Source organism: Lupinus angustifolius, chromosome LG20, assembly GCF_001865875.1.
Source record: "Lupinus angustifolius cultivar Tanjil chromosome LG20, LupAngTanjil_v1.0, whole genome shotgun sequence".
In the NCBI taxonomy this organism is placed as follows: domain Eukaryota; kingdom Viridiplantae; phylum Streptophyta; class Magnoliopsida; order Fabales; family Fabaceae; genus Lupinus; species Lupinus angustifolius.
The window spans coordinates 21,305,992-21,326,550 of record NC_032028.1 but is presented as its reverse complement, the minus strand read 5'-3'; the positions used below and the strand labels follow the sequence as shown (position 1 = coordinate 21,326,550).

Sequence of the window (20,559 nt, the reverse complement as noted above, 5' to 3'; positions counted from 1 at the left end):
ATATCATTTAGAAATTACAAAATTAATTATAATAAAACATTCCATTTTTATAATTACAAAGTATAATATTTATACATTGTCAGTATAAAAATTTATACATAATTAATAGATTATTTGTTATTCATTTTTATTTTTAAGAGTAAATAATTATTAAAAATGTGTATAATAATTTTTTTTGAAGAGTAAATAATGATTAAAAATTTGTAAAGAGTATAATAGGTTATTTGCTATATTCATATAATGTGTATCTCATAATAAAAATGATTTTCAGACATTCTTTTTTTTATAACGTAGATGGGACATTCACAAAGCTTTTTCGAAAAATAACAATCCTTTCTTACTTAAAAAAAACAATATGGGTAGGAAACTTGTGAGCAATGTTAGGTTAAACAATTATTTTTAGAGTAAATATATATTTTACTCACCATGTTTTATCGACTTTACCAACTTAATCTCTAATAATGTTAAATTATCATTTTAGTTATCAATGCTTTCGATATGGATTATAGTATCATACAACTAATCACATGGAATTGAAGGAAAGAGAATTGAATGATTTAAGATACTCATGGTTATTTGCATAAAATCATAAATTGCATTTACATATCAATTATGATTGAGGCAATGGCACCAAAATACAAAATATAAGATTCAACACACAGTTATTGCAACCATGTTTATTGTTGATATTCAACACAGTTATTGCAACCATGTTCCTTGTAAAATCAAGCAGAACCATGTTTATTGCTGATAAACTTCTAGTCTTTTATGTCATTTACTTTCCCAACTGGTTGCGGATAACTTTCGTAGCCGCAACCATGTTTTCGAGCGCTGGCTTCACTTCCGTGTACTTGCGAGTTTTGAGCCCGCAATCGGGATTGACCCATAGAATGTTAGTCTCAAGAACTGCAAGCATTTTGTTGATTCTCTCGGCCATTTCTTCGGCCGAGGGTATTCTAGGTGAGTGAATGTCATAGACACCAGGGCCAATTCCTGCTCCATACTTAACTCCTTCTCGAAAGACTGATAAGAGCTTTTCATCCGAACGAGAGTTCTCGATGGTGATCACGTCAGCGTCCATATCAATGATCGAGTGGATAATGTCATTGAAGTTAGAGTAGCACATGTGGGTGTGGATCTGTTAAATTGTTAATACAACATCAAATATGCAAGTTTGTTATGTATTTCGAGTTTTCGACTTAAATATAGAACAATTTTCTTGAATGTTGATTTGTAATGATCTCGAAATACCTGAGTGGAATCATGCACACCAACATTGGTGATCCTGAATGAGTGGACAGCCCAGTCCAAGTAGTGAGCTTGCTCGGACTTCCTCAATGGTAACCCCTCTCTCAAGGCAGCCTCGTCGATTTGGATAACAGTGATTCCAGCCTTTTCAAGATCTTCTACTTCATCCTTGATGGACAAAGCAATTTGATAGCAAGTTTCGGATCTATAAAAAGAATCAACACCATGTTAGAAATCGGAATATAGTATATGTTGATTGTTTTCCCTTTTCAGTTATTTTCGCTACGCATTAGAATGGAAACGCAAATCAACACCAATCTTTCAAATAAATCAATCTCCCGACAAACAACCTTATCCTAAAGAGACTGTTTCACCTCCCGACAAACAACCTTACTATTGCGCCGAGTCTGACCCCTCTAAAACCTAAACTGTAGTGGTATCATAAAATAAATAATGCAATATCTATGCACTGTCAGCGTATAAAGATTATACACATTCAATGCATCCTTTACCATTCATTTATATTACTTTTTAAAAAAGAAACACTGATAATTAAACATAAATAGTAAATAATATACTGACATCGTATAAAACAACACATTTTACATTACACTGTCGATGCATACATTTTTTCTGATTTGTCGTAGTCGATGTTGTTGTTGAAGTCGGGGAAAGAGAAAGAGAGGGTTGAGGAAAAGAACAACCGGGAAACGAAGAAAGGTGAAGAAGAGAAAGAGGTGGGTTCGGGTTCAGGTTCAGGTTCGGATTCAGGTTCGGGTTAAAGGGTTGAGTGAAATAATGAAATGCGAGTTTAGCTGCATCGTTTTGAGCCTGTTTGGAGGTTCGGGTAGGTTCGGGAGAGTGAAAGTGAAGGCCGTTAACGGTGACGGTGGAAATGAAACGAGGGTTATGATCAGGTCCATCTCTGATTGTTTCATAATCAGGTAAGTTCCATGATCTGCTATGGCATAGTTGTTGAATCTTCGTTTTGTACATTCTTGATTATTTTATGATTTTATGATTTTATGATTTTATTTCCTTCTTCTCTTACTTGCTTCTGGATATTATACCACTACTAGTACCACTTACTGTCTTCGTGGAATCAGAATATTATGCTTAATTGTTATCAGAATCATATATTATAAATGGTATATATAATATTAGTTTGACAATATTTTTTTTGTTTTCCACGTGTATCTCGCACTAAAGATAATCTTATCTGAGTCGGGAATATTTATAGGTACGTGATGCTAACTTTTTTAGTGAGTATTTTTTTATCCACGAGACTCGAACTCGAAACTTTGTTTAAGTGGAATCAAACATGTACCACTTGAAGTAACATATGTTGGTGTTCGAGCAAGAATTAACTATAACAAAACATTGACTTGGTGACATATCATTTAGAAATTACAAAATTAATTATAATAAAACATTCCATTTTTATAATTACAAAGTATAATATTTATACATTGTCAGTATAAAAATTTATACATAATTAATAGATTATTTGTTATTCATTTTTATTTTTAAGAGTAAATAATTATTAAAAATGTGTATAATAATTTTTTTTGAAGAGTAAATAATGATTAAAAATTTGTAAAGAGTATAATAGGTTATTTGCTATATTCATATAATGTGTATCTCATAATAAAAATGATTTTCAGACATTCTTTTTTTTATAACGTAGATGGGACATTCACAAAGCTTTTTCGAAAAATAACAATCCTTTCTTACTTAAAAAAAACAATATGGGTAGGAAACTTGTGAGCAATGTTAGGTTAAACAATTATTTTTAGAGTAAATATATATTTTACTCACCATGTTTTATCGACTTTACCAACTTAATCTCTAATAATGTTAAATTATCATTTTAGTTATCAATGCTTTCGATATGGATTATAGTATCATACAACTAATCACATGGAATTGAAGGAAAGAGAATTGAATGATTTAAGATACTCATGGTTATTTGCATAAAATCATAAATTGCATTTACATATCAATTATGATTGAGGCAATGGCACCAAAATACAAAATATAAGATTCAACACACAGTTATTGCAACCATGTTTATTGTTGATATTCAACACAGTTATTGCAACCATGTTCCTTGTAAAATCAAGCAGAACCATGTTTATTGCTGATAAACTTCTAGTCTTTTATGTCATTTACTTTCCCAACTGGTTGCGGATAACTTTCGTAGCCGCAACCATGTTTTCGAGCGCTGGCTTCACTTCCGTGTACTTGCGAGTTTTGAGCCCGCAATCGGGATTGACCCATAGAATGTTAGTCTCAAGAACTGCAAGCATTTTGTTGATTCTCTCGGCCATTTCTTCGGCCGAGGGTATTCTAGGTGAGTGAATGTCATAGACACCAGGGCCAATTCCTGCTCCATACTTAACTCCTTCTCGAAAGACTGATAAGAGCTTTTCATCCGAACGAGAGTTCTCGATGGTGATCACGTCAGCGTCCATATCAATGATCGAGTGGATAATGTCATTGAAGTTAGAGTAGCACATGTGGGTGTGGATCTGTTAAATTGTTAATACAACATCAAATATGCAAGTTTGTTATGTATTTCGAGTTTTCGACTTAAATATAGAACAATTTTCTTGAATGTTGATTTGTAATGATCTCGAAATACCTGAGTGGAATCATGCACACCAACATTGGTGATCCTGAATGAGTGGACAGCCCAGTCCAAGTAGTGAGCTTGCTCGGACTTCCTCAATGGTAACCCCTCTCTCAAGGCAGCCTCGTCGATTTGGATAACAGTGATTCCAGCCTTTTCAAGATCTTCTACTTCATCCTTGATGGACAAAGCAATTTGATAGCAAGTTTCGGATCTATAAAAAGAATCAACACCATGTTAGAAATCGGAATATAGTATATGTTGATTGTTTTCCCTTTTCAGTTATTTTCGCTACGCATTAGAATGGATCTTGAGTTTATACCTAGGCTGGTCATTTCTAACAAAGGACCAGTTGAGAATGGTGACAGGGCCGGTAAGCATTCCCTTCATCGGGCGCTTGGTCATGCCTTGAGCAGTAGATGACCAGAAGACAGTCATTGGCTTTGGGCGACTCACGTCACCGTAGATGATTGGTGGCTTCACACAGCGAGATCCGTAAGATTGCACCCATCCATTAACAGTGAAGGCAAATCCTGATAACTGCTCGCCGAAGTACTCAACCATATCATTCCTCTGCAAGGAAGGAAAGTCAATAACAATTAGTGATGAGTACAATTGAAATTGGCAACATTACTTAAGGGGCAAGAAAGTGTTGTTATTCATAAAGAAAGAGGTGAAGATGTATCAGAATAATTCAAGTGTAATAAAACCATTGCTTTTACTTTCCGGTTCGGGAGATATTAATTTATTCGTTATGCGAAGATGAAAGCTGACCTCAGGCTCCCCATGTACTAGGACATCAATATCAAGCTCTTCTTGGAGAACAACGACTTTGCGAATTTCCTCTGTAATTGATTTTACATATTCTTCCTCGGAGATCCTGATAAAAAATTAAGATTCAGCTCAATAAAATAAGGAATACGTTCAGAAATGCAAGCCTATATATCAGCTCTCGGCATTCATACTTGTTAGCTTTGTATTCACGGCGCACCCTCCTCAGCTCTACAGTCTGAGGGAAGGATCCAATAGTAGTGGTTGGGAGAACCGGAAGGTTAAGCTTCTTTTGCTGAGCATCCAATCTGGCACTAACATTAGTAGCCCGGCGATGATCAGAACCCTTCAACGCCGCAGCCTGAGAGGGAAAGAAAGACGTATTAAGTAGTAAGAGAATAATTTGCGTAGCAAAATCTAGTTGTTGAATAGAAATGACAAAAAAACAGAACTTACAGCCTTCTGAACACCCTCATTAGTCACTCTGGGAGAGGACTTCTTTGAAGCTAGAGCCGAGGCATTCGAAGAGAAGAAAGCCTATATATGAAACCATAAAAACAGTCATTCGGTGAATGATGAAGTTGAACAAACATTTAGTTAACTTAGTTTGTGTGACTACCTCATCTTTTTGACCACTCAAGGCCTTGGCTAACGCATTTACTTCGACAATTTTTTGTGCAGCAAAAGCCAGCCATGATTTGATCTCGTTATCCAACTTGGTCTCGTTAACAAGATCGACAGCAGTGTGAAGAAGCGAACAGGAGGTGGACACAACAAGTTTATCTGCATAAAAATTAGAATACATATATCAAGTGACTACATTGGAAGCAGCGGATTTCTACCAAATATTTTTCGCGAAATGTGTGTTTGACAATACCTTTGCCAACAATTCCCTCAAGAGCGTTTAATGTGCTGAGAGAAGCAGCAAGGTCATTAGCCCAAATGTTCCTTCCATCAACCACACCAGCAAAGAGGTATTTTCCACTAGGAAATCCTCCCTTGACTAAATCGAGAGTTTTAGTTCCACGGACAAAATCAAATCCAAACGCAGTGACACCATCCAGAGCTGTGAGGGTCTTGAATGCCTCGGCAGGAATATCAGCGAAGTATGTCTCAACGAGAACATTTAAACCAGATAAAGTAGATGCAAGCTCGGAGTATGTTGCAGTAAATGCTTTCAACTGATGAGAATCAAGGTCGGTGACAAGGGTAGGTTCATCAAATTGAATCCATGAAGCACCAGCTGCCTTAAGATCGGCCACAACCTCCCTGAGTTTACGCAATAAACGAGTTAGAGAAATAACATAAATATAACCATAAAGAGCAAATAATAAATAGTTCTTAGCAATCTAATCCTTACTTATAGACAGCAATGACTTTTGGGAGAAGGGAGAGAAGAGAAAAGGATTTATCAACACCCTTAGCAGGTTTGGAGAGCATTAAGTATGATACCGGGCCAATGAGGACTGGAACTGTATCTACTCCAAGCTGCAAAGGAAATCAAATATTTAATTACGAAGTCGATAATGATAAACACACGAAAATATCATAATGAACCACACAGAACAGCCGATGGACATTGGTCGATAACAAGCGTCAAAAGAACATTTCCTAATGAATGCAAGATACAAAAACCAGAAAAAAAAATCACCATTTGTTTATAGTACTATTTATCACATCACAACCTAACTAATCTCACAACACCTAACATTTTGGTTTTCAAGAATCAAAGAGTTGAAGTGAAGTTAACATGTTAATATATGTATTACATACCGCCTTGGCCTCCTTGTACTCATCCACTGCCTTATGAGAAGCATAAGCGAAGTTGACATCGGGACCCAATTCGGGGACAATAAAGTGACTGGATCAATGCACATATACAATAGTTCATCATTAAGATCATCATAACCAATAGCATCATTAAAGGAAAGCAATCGAAACAACGAAACACGAGCCTTCACTTACTAGTTGGTGTCGAACCACTTGGTCATCTCCATTGCAGGCAGAGATGCATTACCTCTAGCCATGGAGAAGTAGGTATCAAACCCAATCTCACCACCACTCCATCCATATCTGGGTGGAACGGCACCAAGCAAGGCGGTTGCATCGAGCATCTGATCGTAGTATGAGAAAGTGTTGCTCGGGATGTACTTGATACCAGCATCAGCCATCTGCTTCCAGATGGATGCCCTGAGATCAGATGCCACTTTCTGCAAATCCTCGGCGCTGCTCTTCTTATCCCAGAATGACTCCAGAGCGAACTTGAGTTCTCTCTTGGGGCCCATTCGAGGATATCCAACAATGTGGGATGCCATTGTTATGCTACATCAAGTAAAATTGCAAACAAAACTCAGTTTTCTATGTTTCGTAAGTCCGTTGTTTTAAATTCCACTTCACAACTACAATCGCAACCAAAATATTGCAGTTTCATGAGTTTCTGCAATGGCATCACGACAACAATTGCAGTCGCAATTTTCCCATAACTGTGTTAAACACAACGTAACTGCAACCGCAATTTAAAACATTGTCGATAACAGTTCAGCTATTCCTCCTACAACTGACATTTCACACCTCCATTCACTTCTTAATGATTAGTAAATCATTGACTACCAAAAATTTTCCTTAGAAAAACAAACTATCAGTCTAATAACCAATAATCTACTCTTCATTAACCAGTGTAGAAAAGTTGTGTGATTTCAAGTGCATAAGAAACATTTCTTAATGATTAGTTAAAAAATTAATAGTTAATTATTTTTCTGATTAATCACGGTTTATGGCACACCTAGTGCTACAACTTGTGGGACAGCAGATGTGCTCCCCTCGAAATTCCGAAGTGAAATTAATGATTCCTTAAACTTATGAAATGTGAGCTGAAATTTTAAATAATGTATTTTATGAAGGACATATGATTTTCATTCATCTAATTGAACTATTTTCACAAATCAACCACAATTGCACAAGGTAGTTGAACTATTTATTAAAGACAAATAAGGATTCAATTAATATGCAAGTTTTAACATAACTATCATGTCACTAAAAAAATTGTTTCTAATTTACATACGTAAGTGGGGGAAAATTAATTACCATGGACAAAAATAATATATTGGGAAAAAATATAATAAACATTAATAATTTTTTGATCTTAAATATAAGCAAATTCATCTAGTTTTATAGTTTCCAATACCATTTTTAGTTGACTTTTTTATATAATAATAATAATTATAGAAAATCAAAGCAAATAATTTTATTTTAACTAATATTATGTTAAATCAATTAAATTGATTTATAAAAGAAATTTGATACTAATATTAATTCACCCCACCAACCAATGATGTGATATAATGTAATAATCTCGTAACAAATGTGTGACCCTTTTAATAATAACTTGTTAAGCAATCACATATAAATACTAGTTACCCCAATATTTCTGAATGAAATCTTTCATCACAAGAGTATTCCTTTCTATTCGTCAGAAAAATACTAAATTTTTAATTTAAATATATATTTTTAATCAATCATAAATAAATAACATATGAAATAACACATTTTTTGGGACAGAAAATATATTATCCAATATTAAATTTACTTTTATTACTCAGAAAATTAAAAACACAATGGAATTTATAAGAAAGAAATTGTATTCTGATTAAAAAAGGCCACTAAATAACACTTCAACGGATCTGAAACTGAATAATAAGCACCTAATATAGTAAAAATTGAAAAGCATGCAAATAAGAAATGATAAATAACCCTTCATATTTACCAGTATATATATCTCGGTGAGGAAGTAAAAAACAAAGAAAAAGAGTAAAACTTTGTACTTAGAAAATTTGAGATAGAAAAAAATGAAGTACTTAATAATGTTGAGATAAGAAGTGAAGATCATATATATATATATATAATAAAAGTGTGGTAAGTACTTGAAATGGATGAAGGAGAGTGAGAAAAGCCTTGAATTATGTGATAACAAGAGACTAGTTCTTTCTTTCTATTATGTGATTGAAACACAAAGAAGAGTGCGAGTAAAATGGAGTTATCATAGGGTTTTTTATACCTATTTTTTGGGTCCAACTACCCCATATCTTATATTTATAATATTCATTAATAATAATACTAATGACCAATGTTACTTTTATTTCAATCAATGTTTCCTTTTTCTTTGATACATTCTTTATAGTTCAAGTTTCTCTAGTAGACCTTTTATTAGGACAATTTATCTAAGTGTGATGAATATGTCATTGATTGAGAGTAAGAGTGATCCATTTTATATGGTTATTATAGGAGGTGGAGGTTTGAGATATTTCAAATGAATAATGGGTATTATTGGGATTTTACTTTTATCTTTAAAATTTTAAGATATAGTTTCTTTTATTAAAAAATTGTGAAAATTTGGAATACTATGAAAGTTTCACATGTTAATGGTTGTAGAGAGAGTCAAAAGGCACATCCACCATCAACAAGCCATCTTGGGTATTTGAATGGGACTGAGATCACTTGTCTTAAACGATGTCTCATTCCATGTCTCAATCTATTCAAAAATGTGATTTTTCGTTATTTTTTGTTTTTAAAAGTTTTCGTTTATTCATATGACAAAATGTGACAGGTTTGAGATAAAAAATGGGACACAATTGAAAACATGTGATCATTGTCGATTTGAATGTGCTAGCAATGAAAGTGATGAGTATGTATGATGGACCAGGTAGGTGTGCATGGTCCAAGAATTAATACCCTAGGTCACCAAATTAACCTACTAATAATAATAATTAAATGAATTTGTGGTTGGTAACGGTCAATATAAAATGGTTGGATAGGTCTTGATTATTTTACTACTGCAAGCAACTCAAGCTAGTCTTTTTCGGACAGAGATTACTTGTCCCATTTTTCTGTGCCAGACTAATGAAAAAGTAACACTTCATTAAAAAAAATTCTGAAAACATAAAATAACATATTTGCATTACTTGGAGAAATCTCGTTAGCTAAAGACATAGAAACATACTCATTTTAGAATACTTGATCCCCATTCGTGTTTTTCAGCTATATGTTTTGTTTTACTTATAAGCCAAGACTCATTCTCATCCATCTAAATCTAAAATGTTTCTCTCATCACATGAAAAACATTATTGTTGAATTGGTAAAAGAAAATATTATCTCTCAAATTATTTTTTAATTATTTAAATCAAATAAGTAGTCACCAACAAAACGTTGATCTAATGATATAAGGTTGATGTTAACTCAATATTTTTTTAATAAAATAGAAGCAACTACATAAGCTAGTGTCCTTTTCTCTTGTTCAAATGTCTAGTTCATTGTAAAATGTAATTCTCACTACTTGATTATACACACCCATATACACATATATCATTAAATCGATAATCATAACATATTGGTCATTATGTAAAAAATGCACATTGATAATTATTTTTTAATAAAAAGGATATTTGGTTATTTTATGAGTTGGAAACTAACTTTTTTAAATGTATGATTATCATTCATAATAAATGTCACTAGTATGAATCGAACATTAATTTTTAACTTTTCAAGATACTTATAAATTCAACAAAACTTATATCACTGGTCCTTGTTGGTTTTGATTGAATTGATATTGTTTGGAATGGTCAATTTCACATATTAGAAGTGGTGAACTGATTTCTCTAGAAAAGGGATCTAATGATAATGAAATATTAAAAAAAAACCAATATTGATATTTATGTCTTTTTTATTTAAAGTGTTATTATACTTTTACTCTTAAAATTTAAAGGAAATAATCATTTCTCTCTCCATTCTGTAGAGGAGTCTTACTCAATTTAGACACTAAACCTAATTACACATAACAATTAATTTCACAAACAAATTTTAAAAATGATAAAACTCATTTTAAAAACCTAAGCTAAACCATGGTTTTGAGGTGTGGCAAGTTTCTAAGCATAATATTACAATTTATGTAATATAAATTATACCCATTATTTCATTTATATCGGCCCCTCCACAAAAGTCTAATGACAAACAAAGAGAAGTCGGGTTTTAGTTCTGATATCATGTTGAGGTTTTATCTCAAAAACCAATTAACAGTAAAAAAAGTAATTCAATATGTATTTAAATTATTCTCGAAACAATAAGATAGGTAATGGCGGATGAGTGCGACGATCGAAGGTGTTAGAAGTAATCAAAGCTACTCCTTAACTTAGCCCTTTGGTTCTAACCATTTTGTACAAGTATCCTAGTGATCCCAACATAGTGTAATGACTCAGCTATTTGAAATGCAGTCACACCTTTACTTGTTCTAGCTTCAACATCTGCACCTTTTTTCACCAACAAATCTGTAACATCAGCATGTCCTGATTCAGATGCACAATGCAATGCAGTGTACCCTTCTTCATCCTTTGCATCAAAATCAATCCCTTTCTCCAAAAGAATCCGAACCGAGTCTATTCTCCCTTTGAATGAGGCTCTATGTAGTGCAGTCCATCCATTTTGGTCCCTTCCATTGATAGCTGCACCACTCTCTAGTATCTTCAGGATTGTCCTAACTTCACCTTTCCTTGCAGCAATGCATAACTTGTCTCCCAAGCAAAGCGCGTCGAAGAGGCTAAAATGGCCATTTTCGGCTGCGAAATCATATGCTGTCTTCCCTTGTCTATTCCTCACATCTTTGTTAGCACCCTTTTGCAATAAGAGATTGACCATGTTGTCATCTCCTGTTGATGCTGCTATATGCAAAGGGGTATCGCCTTCTCCGGCGTTTCGAATATCGATCCTCGCGCCATTTGATAATAGAATCCTAGCACAGTCTCTTCTATGCTCTTCAACTGCAAGGTGCAAGGCAGTGTTGCCATCTTTTGTGAGAGAATCAACTTTTGCACCTTTGAGTAATAGAAGCCTTAGAATCTCTATGTGACCATTTCTTGCAGCATAATGAATTGGACCAAACATGAATGATTCTGATCTTTCTGTATTGGCTCTATGAGCCAATAGAAGCTCAGCAATTAAGCATTCCCCCGAGTACGACGCAACTTCGAGCGCGGTCAACCCAGAACAACTTCTACCTTCTAAATCAGGCTTGAATTCAAGGAGTAATTGAACAAGATCAGGTCTTCCTTGTGAAACAGCCAAGTGAAGTAACCTTTCGCCGTTTCGGTTTTTCGAGTCCACACATTTCCATAATGGGTCACTTCTTTCCAGCACTTCCCTTATATCATCAACTGAACCATGCACAATAAGTTTCTCCAGAATCTGTGACCCCACAAAAATGATTCTAATGCCACTATCAATGAAAACTTGCTTCTTCTTTGTAGTAAACCAATCACTAGGAACAGCATCAAACATTGAACAAGGTCCTTTGATCAATGCACCAGGAACTATAACACTATGAAGAAGGAAAGAATCTTGTGAATGTGGAAAAGAGTGAGGAAGAATAGACCCAGATGAGAAATAATAGATTATTTCTAAAGTGATTGTGGCCAAAGGAGATATGATACCAGATTGTGGCTTAACATTGTAATGTGCCTTATTCAGTGGCTGAAGCCTAAAAGCCACAGGCATTGTATACATTACATTGCATAAGGTGACCCTGCCATAACATTTTTGACCTTGTTCAATTCTTATTGGGACTATGTTTGATGGGTCTAAACTTATGAGCCTGTCCATGATGTTTCTGAATTCTGATATAGGATTAGTCCTTGTTGTTTAAGGTAGATTTTGTGGTAGGATTAGAAGATTTGTATTAAGGAAGAAAGAACGATGATATACTTGTTCTTTTAGGCATATGAATTGTTAATAGTACAAGTACTATAATTTTATAAATCAATTTATTTGTTCCTTTTGTTGGGCATCACTTCAGTTGTTTTGTTTATGATATTTTGCACTCAAAGGGATCAAACATTCCCTGTCTAAGAATAGTTTAACTTGGTGATAATATTATCGGGAGACATCAGTTTACACCAAGTTGAATTACATTATTTATACTTAATCTCGTTAGTCGTTACTTCATTTTTTTCAAATGCAACGGACTACAGGGGTGAGTGGAAGAGTCGATGAGAAAGAAAAAGAGAAATCTCAAATGACTTTTAAGTTTCACCCTCCTGGTCGATTTGAAAAAAAACTGAACAGATGCGATTGAGTATAACTAATGTAATTTAACTTGGATGTAAACAAATCCCTCTTTTAATACTATAGGTTTTCTCGGTCAATACAGGACCAAAAAGTGGTAATTTTTATTAAAAAACGAGATATAAAGCTTGTAATTTTTTTATGAGAATAATGTATCTCATTATATTATGAGATAATTTATCTCCTCTAGCCAGTAAAAATGTAACATGTGTGGTACTTTGTTTATTTTTTAAAATATTTGTATAAAAAATGATAAAACATGACACATGTCATGATTTCACTCGTATGATGAGATAATTTATCTCTTTATACTAGAAGATACTTCATTTTTTTTGTATGTCATTTTCAGGAAAACATATTCATTTATGAGTATTTATCACCGGTCCTAACGGTTGAGGTTAAGAAAATCCTAATATTATATAGCTTAATGGTTTGGGACTGAGGTTAAGAAAATCTTTATTGCTTCATTTGAAAATGAACATAAGTACAAAAAGGAATAATTTCGCATTTTGAGGTAACATTCCAGTGTGACCAACAACAAACATGAACATATAATATAATGAACAAAGATCGATTATTATAAACCATATATCACATCAATAACAGTAAAGCAAATTAGAAAAATAATAAAAGTTTTATTTTTTCAATTAACATAGTATATTTCTATAGATACGAGATATGATTTAAGATAATAAATTTTTGTTGATAATATAATAAGTCTGAGTGTGCAAGGTACAGGCTTCGGGTACATTGGTTTACTTGGCCAACCTTGTTTATTTTATTAGGGATCAGTGTATTACAATTGTTCGAGATTATGTTTCATATGTTGTCTTGAATTAATGATGATAAAACAAAAATAAAAATAATAATAAATGTTTAATTTTATAAAAAATGTATCACGTTTTCATTAGTTTGGGACAATATATAAAACATGATGAGAAAGCAAATATGTGTTCCCCATTACCTACCACGTTGAATATGCTGAGCGTTGTTATACCTTCATGTATATGAAAGGGTTAAGGTCCCTATATGAAACATTTTTTCACATAATCTTTAAATACGTGTTGATAGCTTTCAACAATATAGATGCATAAATCAAGTCAACATACATATCAATTTTTTTAATCTTTTCTCATTCTTTCAGACATGTTCTAAAGGCACATTAAGGTTCGATCCATTGTCACTATTTTCTCAAACTTGGAATTTTAATTCTTGGCTTATATATGGAAAGATATGAATAATTGGGAAGATATGAATTTTAATTTTCATTGTCATGTGAGTAATGCCAATAAGGATCACACGTGTCCAAAATATTATTCTCTTCATGTTCTAAGTCAATTATATTTCATCAAATAATATAAAAAATATATATTTTTCTTATAATTTTCTTTTTAATTATGAGACACTTTTTAATTAGATTATGACACAAAAAAAAAGATATATGATCTTAATTCAAATAATACTACCTAAATGTTTAAGTAGGATTTGATCTCCTACTTCGAAAGGATTAGTCATATACAGAATATAGAGTTTAGGGTGGTGTACCCACCAAAATATCTATAATGACTACTCATAATAATAATTTATAGGCATGGTAGATTCCCACTGTCCACACGTTTATAAATTTAATATTTTTCATTAAATGATTTATTTATTTATTAATTTTTTATTACGTTGACAATAGTTTATTTTATTATTATTTTATAATAAATTGTTGTGATTAAATTAAAATGATAAATTTATTGTATATATATTTTTATTCATAATAATTATCCCTAGTAATACCAAATACCAATGCTCTATCCATAGTAACAGTAGGGATGTATTAGTGAGTGTTAATCATGTTATGGACCAAATTGGTTGAAGGTGTGTAAAATCAAAAATTAAATTAACTTGTTTTTTTTTTTGCTATATCATGAACCAAACTCATTTATTGTGTCAATCTTAGAGAGTAAATTTATATTATACTAAGTTAAAACTATAGTTTAGAATTCAAAGTTTATTTTCAATTACAAAGTTAAAATATAAAACTATGAATTTAAAGTGATAGTTGTGCCATACTATAACGTGACATCTTAGAGAATCTATAATGGTATGTCTTGGAATACTTTTTTTTTGTTTCCATAAGTATCATCGTACCGGAGGTAATCTTGTCTGAGTTGGGAACATCCACAGGTACGTGAGGCTAACTCTTCCAGCGAACAATTTTTCCATTCACAAGACTCGAACCTGAGACATTGCTTAATGAGAATCAAACATATATCACTTGAACCAACGCTCGTTGGTATTTCTTGAAATATATGTACGGGGAATAAGTAATTTTAGATTAAATCAATGATTTCATCTTCGTTCCTCATAGATCACCATCATCTTCCCTTCAAACATTCAACCTAACAACCAATAAAAAGACAATGTTACCTTCTTCTCTAAAACCAAATGTCTTTCAAGATAGGTAAGAATGTGAAAGGATATAGGGCAAAGTATGATATGAGCATATTAAGCTCTTACTGTGTCTTACACCAGATAATAATGATATTGATGTGGTCGATACGACTATGATGTTCAATTATATTGTTAGTAGAGGGAAAATTATATTATTTTATTTTGTTTATTTTTAAAAAAGTTCTCTCATAATATAGAAAATATATTTATTTAACAAGACAAAATATAACATTATCTTATCCAATTTTATTAGCTCACTAAACTCGAGATTGTAATAAAATATGATAAATTATTATATTTTGTTTATTTTATTATGTCTACCAAACGAACCATTAAGGACACTATGGGTAAGGAGAATGCATAATTGTCCATTGCAACAAGTGTCGGTCTCAAAAATTAAACTTTTAACATTTTAGTTATTCTTCTGATTATCTAATAAGATCTTATATCACTAGATCATCATCTCATTAGATGAATCTATCTATCTGAATCAATATAAGAAATAATTCTATTTTTATGTCCACATATTACATAACTTTTTAACTCAAAATAATCCAGGAATAATCAGAATAAAAACGCACCAATAATAAAAATCCATACTTATTTATGATAACATACAACGAAACAAGCCAAAGCAGTGAGGTTTTACATAGATAAAAACAAAGAAATACGCATAATTTCTCTCCTAATCATAATTAATTTAGTGCATGATAACATATAAAATGAAGGTAAAGCCAAGCATAGGCCATAAACTCCTCACAACTTTGGTCCGTACACCTGTGAGAAGCAAAAGAAAATAGAAATCAGATATTAATAATAATTACTTAAAAATAGAAAGATACAATATCATCAAGATCAATGTCCAATCACATTTCCATAGTTAATTTAAAAGAATCTCATTTAATTTAAAATATATAATAATAATGGTAAGTATTTGATTGAAATATGAAGGGGGAAAATGTATGTAGAAACACTGTTAGTGTGTCATCTAATATGTATTTGTTGAGATAAATATTCAAAAAATAAATTAATATGAACAAATTGTGAATAATATATTAACAATGTATAATATTTTATATTAATAGTGTATAAATATTACAATCATAATTAATTCATAAGAATACTATAATATAATACATGGGCTCAACATAAATGATCTTGGAAATCCATAATAAACTTAATTGAAAATGAAAATTACCTATACAGATAAAAATATAAAAATTTGATCAATTTGTTATGTTTTTTCTTCTTAGTTAAGGATCTAAAAAATGTAATAGAATAGGATAATAGATAAAATCCCAAAATCTAGAGAGTCAAATCCTTTGTCCAATAGTCAAAATAAAACCATCTAAATAAGATTGTAATGAACTAATGAGTAAAAAAATGAAATTTAATAAAGATAATAAGATATTGTTTTGTTTACTTTTAGAAATATTTCTATAGAAAATGATTAAATCTAACAAATGTCATGATTTATTGATTACGGGAGATAAATTATCTCATTATACGACAAAGATAAAAACAAAGCTTTACCTTGGTACGATCTAATCACTGTCACTACTGCTGCTACTGTCATGGCCATGGCCATGTTCACCATGCTTTTTCTTGTCCTTCTTCTCTTTCTTATCTTTCTTGTTCTTTTTCTCACCCTTGTGATGTTCATCACCATGGATCTTGTCCTTAATCTTCTCTGCTATGCTTTCTTTGTGTTCCCCTTTATGATCTCCTTTGTGTTTTCCTTTGTGATCATCACCATGGTGTTCTTCTTCTTTCTTGTGCCCTCCCAAATGAAGGGTCTCCTCAATCTTGTGGATAATTCCTGACATTGTTTCTCACTTTTGTTTTCTATATGATGTGAGAAAATATGGTGTGAATTAATGTCTTCTTATAGCACCAAAAGTGAGGATAAGGTGAAAAATATTGTTCATCATTTTGGCTGAAATTACATAAGTAACCATGTGCGTCTACCTTAGGTGTACGCGTTATTATCAATTTCCAAAAACTTTTTCGGGAAGATATTTGTTATCCCACATTTTGTATTACTCCATGTACCATGAGTTTATGATTCGTTAGAAAAATATTTAATAATTAAATTTTAACTTAAATATATTTTTTCTAACCAATCACATACCTATGAGATATTGAGTAACACAAAATATGGAACAACAGATGTGTACTCTTTTTCCCACGTTGTTAGGTAGTTGAGTTGTGTGACACATATGTAAAGATAGTAAATATCCAATAATTGATATAAAAGAATAAATATCCCCTCATATATATTTTTAGTTTCCTACAAATATTATGATAATGGAGGCAATCAATCATATACAAGCTGAGAACATCTACATATATATGAGATTAATCTTGTACTGAATATTTTTTCAATCACAAGACTCGAACCTGAGACTTTGCTTAAGGGGAATCAAACATGTATTACTTGAACCAACAACCATTGGTAAATATCTCCTCATTTATGAGTTATCTTTCAAGGCTACTAAAATTACCATAATTTATCATTTTCTAAAAACTATTTTTAAAATGTAAAAAAATAGAACATATATAATAATTTTAATAGCCGAAGAAAATAAAAAACTTATTTGAGGAACTCAAATTTTATTAGGACATATACTAACAAGTAATAGACATAAATATAAATAAATTGGAACAATCGAAACTTTTCTTCTCCAAACGATATTTTGGTTTCTCATAAATGATTGACAAGCCTAACTGATTGAGTTATCGATTTCAGACTTAAAAGCGGTTGAGTCTGAAATATTCTAATTTTAATGCAAAGTCGATCAAATTAGTAACTCAGACAAATCATATGTTCAATTCTCGGACAAATTAGTTTATTTAAGTTGGGTTTTATATCACTACCCACAACCATGATCTAATTGTACTATTCTCGATCAAAATAGTAACTCAGACTAATTATAGAATTATTGACTACTGTTAATATATTATTGACACATTTATCTTCTATAAATCTAAAAAATACTAATAGGTTGGAGAATTTTATTGAAGCTAAAAAAAATCGCAATATTTAGCCTAATAATCATCACAATACTAATTAAACTAAGAAAAAAGATTGGATATTTTTTTACATTCCAAATTATTACATACATGTACTCTTTTAACTTGCTAATATTTCTTTATTTAATTAGGATTAGGATTTTTTTTTATACTAAAATATTAATAAATTTTGCAATACCCGAGAGAACACACGTGTGAGGAGGATAAAAACAACATTAGCCAGTCCTGTCGTGCCACCTGTCACTTACTGGACAAATGCATTTTGGGAAGAAGACCAAGTCGGTGATTACACATTAATTAATTAAAATAGTATTTAGTTTTTCAAAATCAATCACTTAAATAGTTACAACTGACTGTTGTTGATTCAAGTAGTATATGTTTGATTATCTTTAAGCAATATTTTAGGTTCGAGTTTTGTGAATTGAAAAAATATCTGTTGAAAGTATTAGTCCTACATACATATGAATTCTCGACTTAAATAGGATTCCGTGCAAGAATAGTTGTGTGAAACTAAAAAAAAGTGAGTTAAAAGTGTTTAGAAATTATACAAATTTGTTGTCATATGAGTATCCCATTTTGTATGGCCTTTTATATAATTTAGCACACCAATAAGAGAACCTAACTAGAAGATGTACCTGGACACTATTTAGTTTAAAAAATTATTAAAAAATACAAAATATAAGTTTAATTATTGTAATTACATTTAAAGGTCCATTTTTTATGAAGTTACTAATTCGAAGTAAAGTATTAATATGACGGTGGTGGGTAATTAATGGATCAAATAAGTGGAATGTGTTGTCAATTCTCTCCTCTCTCACTTTATAGGTAGTTTCCATGATAGTGTATGCGATATTTTCTCCAATAATTCCTTCTATATCATTATATAAATAGAACACTTATGCATCGGAAGAATGCATGTCATTCTTTGCTATTTCATAAGTATAAACATAAATTGAGAATTTGAGAAGCATTAGTGATTGAATAAGGAAATAGTAGTGCTATATAGATAAGGAATGCAATTGAGTTCCTAATTGTCAAGGAATACATAAATGGAAGACAGAGAGGTGAAAAGAAAAACAACGAAAAATATAGTACAGGAGAATACAAAATGGAACCGGATATTTTTCAATCTCTTCTTTTATCACGTGTGAATGTCATAATGTCAATATCTTAATTAAAAGGTTATTATGAACCATTAAAGGCTCATAGAAGTTTTAAACTAACAATTGATATCAGAGCATCACATTAGGAATATATGACATTCCTCGTGTTTCTGGAATTGTGTCATGAGTACATTAAAATGGAACATAAGACTTACGGTTAGAAATGAAGTAATTGTGAAATTGTTTTCTTTTGGTTCTATCCGAATTTAATTATTTCAATAAAAGTTGTACACTTTCTTGTTTTTCATAATGCTATCCGACTAAAAATGAGAAATATGTATATTTGTATAAAAATTAATTGTTGATTGATTACGATTAAAATTATGATGAATAATTTTTTATCATTCAAAGATGAATCATTGCGTGTAATTAAGATTACGATGCTATAAGGATAACTAATTGTATTTGTTTATTAATTTTAATATTTTGATCATGTAAAAATGGATTATTGCATGTAGTTAATAACATTAAAGTTTTAATCATACTTCTTTATGCTTTTTTCTCCAAAGATAACATGCATGTTTAAAGAGTATAATTAGTTACTCATTAAAGAATAATATCATACATCATTAGTAAGATTTAATGCATTTAAATTTTATCCACGAATAAAAGTTAGTTTGAATCCATAAAAGTTTAATCAAAGCATTAAAGTGTGAGGATGTCTTATCACAGCTTCATTCAATGCATTTGTCTTAGGCAATACACGTGTCAAGTTCAACAGAATGAAGTATGTTAATTGGTTTGAACAAACCCAGTTCTCAATGATGTGAGGAGATAATAACTAAAGTTTGATGTCTTACATATTAATAAGAGTCATATCTTCATATATTGAGAGATTTAGTAGATAAAAACTATAATCTTACTTTATTATTTATCATCTATCAAAACCAAAGCTATGAATGTCTATTATTAATATCGTACCCATTATCAAATCGGTTAGTTAATATGTTGTTATAATAGTTCAATTGGTGGTTCACTAAATAAATTATATTAGTAGATAAAATTAGATGTATAAATATATACAAACATTAATGTTAAAAATTAATAAAGAAAACAATAATTACTTCTATTTATAGCATTTGTTAAAACAAAATGTTTCATATATTTTAGAAGTATAAATAAAAGTAATAATTGTGTGTTTAATCTTCCATACATACATTTTTT

The 20,559-nt window shown here is 31.3% G+C and overlaps 4 protein-coding genes across 5 annotated transcripts; all 4 read right to left on the bottom strand.

Annotated features, from left to right (window-relative positions):
- LOC109335560 (5-methyltetrahydropteroyltriglutamate--homocysteine methyltransferase-like) lies at positions 768–2,244 on the bottom strand. The gene is made up of 3 exons (XM_019571694.1): positions 1,953–2,244; positions 1,252–1,475; positions 768–1,138 (listed from the first exon to the last, which is right to left on the bottom strand). Exons 1-3 carry the CDS (start codon positions 2,242–2,244, stop codon positions 776–778), a joined length of 879 nt encoding a protein of 292 aa, XP_019427239.1. The 3' UTR covers positions 768–775.
- LOC109336553 (5-methyltetrahydropteroyltriglutamate--homocysteine methyltransferase) lies at positions 3,409–8,664 on the bottom strand. Of its 2 annotated transcripts, XM_019573224.1 has the most exons (13): positions 8,658–8,663; positions 8,415–8,426; positions 6,617–6,973; positions 6,425–6,512; positions 6,012–6,139; positions 5,529–5,920; positions 5,271–5,434; positions 5,108–5,188; positions 4,846–5,012; positions 4,655–4,760; positions 4,203–4,453; positions 3,893–4,094; positions 3,409–3,779 (listed from the first exon to the last, which is right to left on the bottom strand). In XM_019573224.1, exons 3-13 carry the CDS (start codon positions 6,964–6,966, stop codon positions 3,417–3,419), a joined length of 2,292 nt encoding a protein of 763 aa, XP_019428769.1. In that variant the 5' UTR covers positions 6,967–6,973; positions 8,415–8,426; positions 8,658–8,663; the 3' UTR covers positions 3,409–3,416. The 2 variants fall into 2 exon arrangements, with proteins under 2 accessions (XP_019428769.1, XP_019428767.1); XM_019573222.1 differs by lacking the exon at positions 8,415–8,426 and having other exon boundaries at positions 8,572–8,664.
- On the bottom strand, positions 10,847–12,295 carry LOC109335559 (putative ankyrin repeat protein RF_0381). Its single transcript, XM_019571693.1, has one exon. It carries the CDS (start codon positions 12,293–12,295, stop codon positions 10,847–10,849), a length of 1,449 nt encoding a protein of 482 aa, XP_019427238.1.
- On the bottom strand, positions 15,766–17,077 carry LOC109335185 (protein SRC1-like). Its single transcript, XM_019571292.1, has 2 exons — positions 16,733–17,077; positions 15,766–15,976 (listed from the first exon to the last, which is right to left on the bottom strand). The coding sequence occupies exon 1, from the start codon at positions 17,023–17,025 to the stop codon at positions 16,744–16,746; it is 282 nt and encodes a 93-aa protein (XP_019426837.1). The 5' UTR covers positions 17,026–17,077; the 3' UTR covers positions 15,766–15,976; positions 16,733–16,743.

Coding starts and splice junctions, on each gene's coding strand:
- LOC109335560 (XM_019571694.1), bottom strand. CDS start 2,244: ATGTACAAAACGAAGATTCAACAACTATGCCATAGCAGATCATGGAAC. Junction 1,476..1,952: donor TCACCTTTCTTCGTTTCCCG/GTTGTTCTTTTC, acceptor CCGATTTCTAAC/ATGGTGTTGATTCTTTTTAT. Junction 1,139..1,251: donor GTGTGCATGATTCCACTCAG/GTATTTCGAGAT, acceptor ACAATTTAACAG/ATCCACACCCACATGTGCTA.
- LOC109336553 (XM_019573222.1), bottom strand. CDS start 6,966: ATGGCATCCCACATTGTTGGATATCCTCGAATGGGCCCCAAGAGAGAA. Junction 6,513..6,616: donor AAGTGGTTCGACACCAACTA/GTAAGTGAAGGC, acceptor GCATTGATCCAG/TCACTTTATTGTCCCCGAAT. Junction 6,140..6,424: donor AGTACAAGGAGGCCAAGGCG/GTATGTAATACA, acceptor TTTCCTTTGCAG/CTTGGAGTAGATACAGTTCC.
- LOC109335559 (XM_019571693.1), bottom strand. CDS start 12,295: ATGGACAGGCTCATAAGTTTAGACCCATCAAACATAGTCCCAATAAGA.
- LOC109335185 (XM_019571292.1), bottom strand. CDS start 17,025: ATGTCAGGAATTATCCACAAGATTGAGGAGACCCTTCATTTGGGAGGG.